This window comes from Phodopus roborovskii, unplaced genomic scaffold, assembly GCF_943737965.1.
Source record: "Phodopus roborovskii unplaced genomic scaffold, PHOROB, whole genome shotgun sequence".
Taxonomy (NCBI): Eukaryota; Metazoa; Chordata; class Mammalia; order Rodentia; family Cricetidae; genus Phodopus; species Phodopus roborovskii.
The window spans coordinates 2,713,603-2,719,602 of NW_026126407.1; the positions used below are offsets into that span (position 1 = coordinate 2,713,603).

The window sequence follows — 6,000 nt, forward strand, 5'->3', positions numbered from 1 at the left end:
CTCAATCAACAGGGATTAAAATGCAAAGACATTTGTAGGAGTCATGATAAACAATGCTGGAAGGGACAGGATAGCGAGCCCATGTAAGAGACACTGTCTAGGGTCTTGGAACAAAGACATTCAATAGGGGAAAGATAGGATAGGTTATTTCAAGTGGTGTCCAACATAACCCTTAGAGGGTTGAGGGATTTGGTATCACTGTAAGGCTGACACTTAAGAAATGCATTAAAACTACCATGCTAGACGACATGGGAGATGCTTAACAAATTAAGTCATTTGACTTATATTACTTTGTAAGGTGGGTTTTGTTGCTGCACTTTTGAAGAGGGACTTGAACTACATGCAGAGGATGTCCAAGGGGTTTGGTGGTTTGGCCACCTTCTTTTTTTTTTTTTTTTTTTTTTTTTTTTTTTTTGTTTTGTTTTGTTTTGATTTGTTTTGTTTTTGTTTTGTTTTGTTTTAGTGATAGGGTCTCTCTGTGTAACTCTAACTATCCTGGAACTCACCCTATAGATAAGGCTGGCTTTGAACTCACAGAGATCCACCTAGCTCTGCCTCCTGAGTGCTTGAATTAAAGGCCTGTGCTACCACTGCCTGGCCTTGGCCATGGCCACCTTCTTATAGCTGGGTAGCAGTAGAATTGAGGGGGGTGGACCTGAGGCCTTCTGCATATAAAGATATGCTTCCCTGCCTCTCCACATGGCACCAGTAGCCCTTGGGTCACCTAACTGCAAAACTATAGTCACCAATCACAGTTATGCATTTGTGCAAGGCCTGAACGTACCATGTTGAGACTGGGTGGTTCAAATGTAACTGTCCAGCCATGCCTGTATGAGACTGTGTCTACCTAGAGGGTCCCTTTCCTGAGTACACAGAACACTGACTGACAGCCCTGAATGAGGCTGAGTCCCTGCGAAGAAGGCCCATGCTCAGGGAGTCAGCCGTTCAGAGGTTTGGGGTCACTAGGGTCTAAGGTCCCCTCATCACTTACCTTTACAGCCTCCTGCTATACTGTGTTTTCCTAATGTCCCATGGTGTCAGATGATCTATACCCAGCTCTATGTTCCTTCATACCCATCCTGTTCTGTCTCTTAAATAAAGGATAACAGTCATACTTGCAGGGTTACTGAGAATGTTTGGCAATGACACACACAGCATTTAGCACAGAGCTTGGCATATGGGCAAAGCTCCACCAATATTAATGGCTTTTGTTTTGTTTGAGGTATAGCCTCAAGTAGCCCAAGCTGGCCTCCAACTCACCATGTAGCTGAGGCTGACCTTGAATTCCCGATCATATCCTTTTTATTCACTTCCTATGCACCAGAATTACAGGCTTGTGCCAACATGCCTGGTTCAAACCAGGATTTCTGTGTGCCCTCTGTGATGATACCAAATTCATTCCTAAAAGAACCTTCTAACCAGGTCACAGGAGAACCCACCTCAGACAAAGGTACCAGGATCAGGGAAGGACTGGGAAGACCCCTCCCCAGATCCTAGGGAATCACTCACGTACAGGCAATCGCTGGCCTGAGGGACATAGTAGAAAGGTGGAACTCTGGCTTCAAATTTGGCTTTCATATTCAGATTTCCATTGTGGGTCATGAACTATAAGACAAGAGCAAAACTGAGTAATTGTAGAACTTGAAAAAAAAATACATGATATGAAACCATGGTCTGCCACCCAGAAGACTGATTCCTGGGCTAAATGCTGCACACACACCTTTAATCCCAGCAGAGACAGTTGGATTTCTGTGAGTTTGAGGTCAGCCTGTTCCACACAGTGAGTTCCAGGAAGTCTATGGCTATGTAAAGAGACCATGTTTCAAAAAAATAAATAAAAAAAAATAAAAAGCCTGTGTTTTTCACTGGCTTTGAGGCACGGCTAGGAGAAACTGCCTCTAAGGTAGTGTCTCACCAGGCACGCAAAACCCTAGTGTGTCCTAACATAGAGGACTAATAACCTTATATAGCTGATAGGCCTTATATAGTTAACAGGGTTCCTCTCAACCATTTTTACACTAATATTCTATTTTTAAAAAGGACATGGGGCTCAGAAAGGTTAGGTGGCTTTCTCAAGGCAACATAGCTAGTTAATATAAAGTGATGATGCCAACCTGTTTCTGCTGGACCACAAAGCTCATGTTCTTTCTCTTACTTCTTTCACAGGCAGCCACACCCCCTCATAGTATATAGAAGACTGGGCTAGATGGAGAATGGAAGTGGCTGCCAACTTCCATAGCATATCCAATGTCACCTGAGACTCAGAGTGGGCATTCTGTCCAGGGATGTGCTGATGTGTCAGTGGGCAGTGACATAGCTGGGGTAAGGCAGGAATAGCAGGTTTATAATTCATATCTCTGAACACAGTGACCACTATCCTCCTCCCTGTGGTCTCTGGAGCTGTGGCGTAGATAAGTATTACCTGTGGACCCCATTAGAGAATGAGTGACCTGGGGAGGCTCACCAGTCCCAGTGAAGACATAACAGGGAGTTAGAAGGCAAAAACCTATGGGTGTATGGGCTGGTTGGCCGAGTTCCTGTGTTTCCCCTGAACAGAATGTAAGCCTTGTCTAGATAGCCACTCTGTCTTGTCAGCGTGCTCTTCCCCATCAAGGACATTACAGTTACATCTGTGTGTATTGAATGGTAAAAAGTCCAGGCCAGATAGTCCTGCCATAGAAATGGAATGTTCAACAATGTTACCTGCTTCCTCAGTGGCCCTCAAACCTCTCAGTTCACCAGTGTGCTGTAGACCTGTCTGCTCTCTTCAGGTTTTCTGGCCAAAATGGCTTCACTACCCAGGCTGAGGGCTCCTTCATATTCACTGGGCAGGAAAGCAGAGTGGGCTAGGGAAGCGTGAAGGACCTTGGGCTATGAATTTGGATATGATGTTTTTCTTCCTCAGTTCCTGGCTCCCATGAATGATGGCAATAACTGTTAATTCACTTTGTGTCTATGCTGAACCTGTGCTTTATTCTAATTTTTTTTCCTGGTTTTTTGAGACAGAAACTGTAGCCTTGGCTGTCCTGGACTTTGCTCTGTAGACTGGGTTGGCCTTGAACTCACAGAGATCCACCTGCCTGTGCCTCCCAAGTGCTGGGATCAAAGGCATGGGACACTGTCACCCGGCTGTGTTTTATTCTTATAGCACCCAGTGAAAGGGTGGTGCATGTCCATAACATGGGTGTGGAAATAGAATCCATAGCTAAGATTAAGGAACTAGCCCAAGGGCTAGAGAGATGGCTCAGTAGTTAAGAACACTTATTGGTCCGTCTTGCAGAAGACCTGGATTCAATTTCCAGCGCCACTACGGCAGCTCCAATGCCTGGGAGCTGATACCTTCTTCTGAGCTCTGTGGGCTCCTGCACATATGTGGTGCACATACATACACACATATATCTTTAAACACACACACACACACACACACACACACACACTTAAAGGCACTACTTAGTTTCTCCCCCCCCCCCCACTTGTAAGGGGAACAAATGATTAGCTAGGATTTGAACTCAGGGTCTTTGTCTAAGCCACCACCTACTAGTCTGTGTTTCCTCTCATTAGTCATTGCACCTCTTTAAGCTTCATTTCCTCCACTGTGGAAAAGGAGAAACACCTGCGTCCCGCCTCCTCTACCCACGTCCAATTCCAAGAATCTGCATACACGCGCACGCCATTCTACCTCCACCATACTGTCGTCCCAGAAGTCCAGTCTCACGGATTTAACTTTGCTGACATCTGGGAAGTTGCGGTGGACGCCAGAGCAGTGGAGACAGATGAAAACCCCCAGCTTGTAAGAGGCCCAATCAGGATCTGCGGGGTGGAAGGGCAGGATCTCCGCTGAGACGGACCAGGACTGGGTTGGGGTGCCGGACAGGCTGGGCTGGACAGTTAGGATCCTGGGTCGGAGGCCAGCTCTACCCACGCCGGTAATCCTTTCTCTCTTGGTCCCCAACCTTGGACAACTGAGGTAATATCATAAACCGTGCTTAGCCCACCCTTTGGCGCAGCGACACCCAAGAGACCTCGGAAGGAGGGATCGAGAAGAGGGGACAAGTGAGAGACCCGCTTGGACGGAGGCTCAAGGGCAGGAGCCACATCAGCATCGTCAGGATCAACGCGCCTAGTGAGGGTCGCGGGGGCCTAGGAGGCATAGGAGGTGAGGACCTCAGGGTCCGAGAAGGGCCAAGGGTCGGAGATGATGTCCAGGGTGGTAGGATGCCCAGTGGGAAAGTGAAAGGGATCAGGGTGTGGACGGCATCTGGTACAGAGTGGGGACTGAAGTCCCGAGTTTCGGGGAGCTGGGAGCCCGAGGACGGTCGGGGCCGCCGGAGACGCTCGAGCGAGAAGGACTGGGGTCCCAGGCGAGGAGCGAGGCTGGGTCGCGCGTGAATGGGCTTCTAGGGAAGGGACTGACGAGCTAGGGACCAGGGCCGTGCCTGGCTGCACTTGCCCCGCACGCCGTGCCCTTACCCGCAGCCCCGCAGTCGGCGCAGTACCCATTGCCGGTGCCCGTAGCTTGCAGCAGCTCCAGCAGCCGCTTCTTGTTGCGCTCGCGGTCGCCCATGACCGGACCGGAGGTCTTAGCAGGGCTCAGCCCCACAGCCTCTGCGCTTCCCGCTCCTGGACGCCCATAGTCCTGCGTTTGTCTGGCAGCTGGAGAAGGACTCAGCTCACCAAGACTTCCAGTCCGGTGAGGCCGCCGGCCCCGCCCCCGGGACAGCATGTCCCTCCTCCAGTTCTTGACCACGCCCCTGGACAATATAACCCGCCCCCAAGGCCAGCTGTCCAGTTCCACTACCCGAGGGGGAGGGACAGGAATGCACCAAATGTAATCCTGACTGGCTACTTGCTAACTGGTTTATTCACTCTCTAGGCCTCAGTTTCCACATCTGAAAAAGAGGCATATGAGGGCAGTATAGGGGCTGGAGAGATGGCTGTTCTGGCTGGTCTTCCCAGATTCAATCTCCAGCACCCACATGGCAGCTCATAACCGCCTGTAACTCTAGTTTAGAGGATCAGACACCTTCACACAGACCATATATGTAGGCAAAACATGAACGCACATGAAATAAAATAAGTAATTAATTAATTAAAAAAAAAGAAAGGCAGTATAGTTGTTTCCTCCGCCTTGAAACATTCTGCTTTGTGAGGAGGAGGGTGGCTCATAAGACCCAGGGAGTTCAAAACGTAGAACACTCACATGGTTGGGGAGAGAAGACCCTTTGCTGGGGCTGCCTACAAGTTGAACAGGGAAATCAAAGTAAACACCTTTTGTGAATGGGAATTCATGCTGGGTGGGCTGTTTGGCAATGCTGCTTCTTTTGAGTCAGTCGCCCATGCTCATGTAGGTAGCCTTAATAAACTCATTGGCTTGTCAAGCTAGACTTGGGTACAGTTTCTTTGGTTTATCGTTGGTGCCCTACATGGGATGAAGAGACATTCGCTCATGCCTCTCCAGGAAAAGAGACATGTGTCTGCACTGCAGGGTTCCTTGGAATCTCTGAACATGCTCTAACTTGTGTTAAAGTGCTCTGCAGGTCTTATATCTGTTTAGAGACAGCTAGGTGCAAATGCCCCCTTCTCAGGACTCCCTCCATGACTCCCAGTCTCCAGCACTCCGTTGGTCCTGTTACAATTCCTTAATAGGGTAAGCTATCCTCTGCAGCCCTGACAACATCTGTGATCCATGTCACATTGTAGTAGCTTAGACACCTGGGTTAATTTCTATCCCTATGGCCTCGCCAGAGTTCAGTGTCAATATTCTATTCTGGGAAGCAAAATATTCCGTTCTAGGAAACAGCCTCTATCCATTTTGAGAAACAGAAAAAGTTTCATGGCTGGATTCACCAGGAAGTAGACCAACCTGGACAGAGCTGGATTGTGTGGAATTCCATCATTGTGGGGTGGGCAGGGCTTGGGGGGGTTTTGAACCTACTTCCCTACATCCCTTTTCTTTGACACCATCTTCAGTGACTCACTGGACTCCTGTCATCCATCCAT

At 48.8% G+C, this 6,000-nt stretch overlaps 1 protein-coding gene across 6 annotated transcripts in view; it reads right to left on the minus strand.

Annotated features, from left to right (window-relative positions):
- Adap2 (ArfGAP with dual PH domains 2) overlaps positions 1 to 4,604 on the minus strand; it is a 28,776-nt gene extending 24,172 nt beyond the window's left edge. For 4 of the 6 annotated variants that reach the window (XM_051179816.1, XM_051179813.1, XM_051179812.1 and 1 more), the window contains exons 1-3: positions 4,471 to 4,604; positions 3,680 to 3,810; positions 1,514 to 1,605 (exon numbers count right to left, since the gene is read on the minus strand). In XM_051179816.1, the coding sequence (XP_051035773.1) occupies positions 1,514 to 1,605; positions 3,680 to 3,810; positions 4,471 to 4,564 (317 nt within the window). In that variant the 5' untranslated portion in view covers positions 4,565 to 4,604. The remainder of the gene's footprint in view (positions 1 to 1,513; positions 1,606 to 3,679; positions 3,811 to 4,470) is intronic. The other 2 variants (XM_051179811.1, XM_051179817.1) reach the window with 2 other exon arrangements.
- Between the last annotated feature and the right edge of the window lie 1,396 nt (positions 4,605 to 6,000).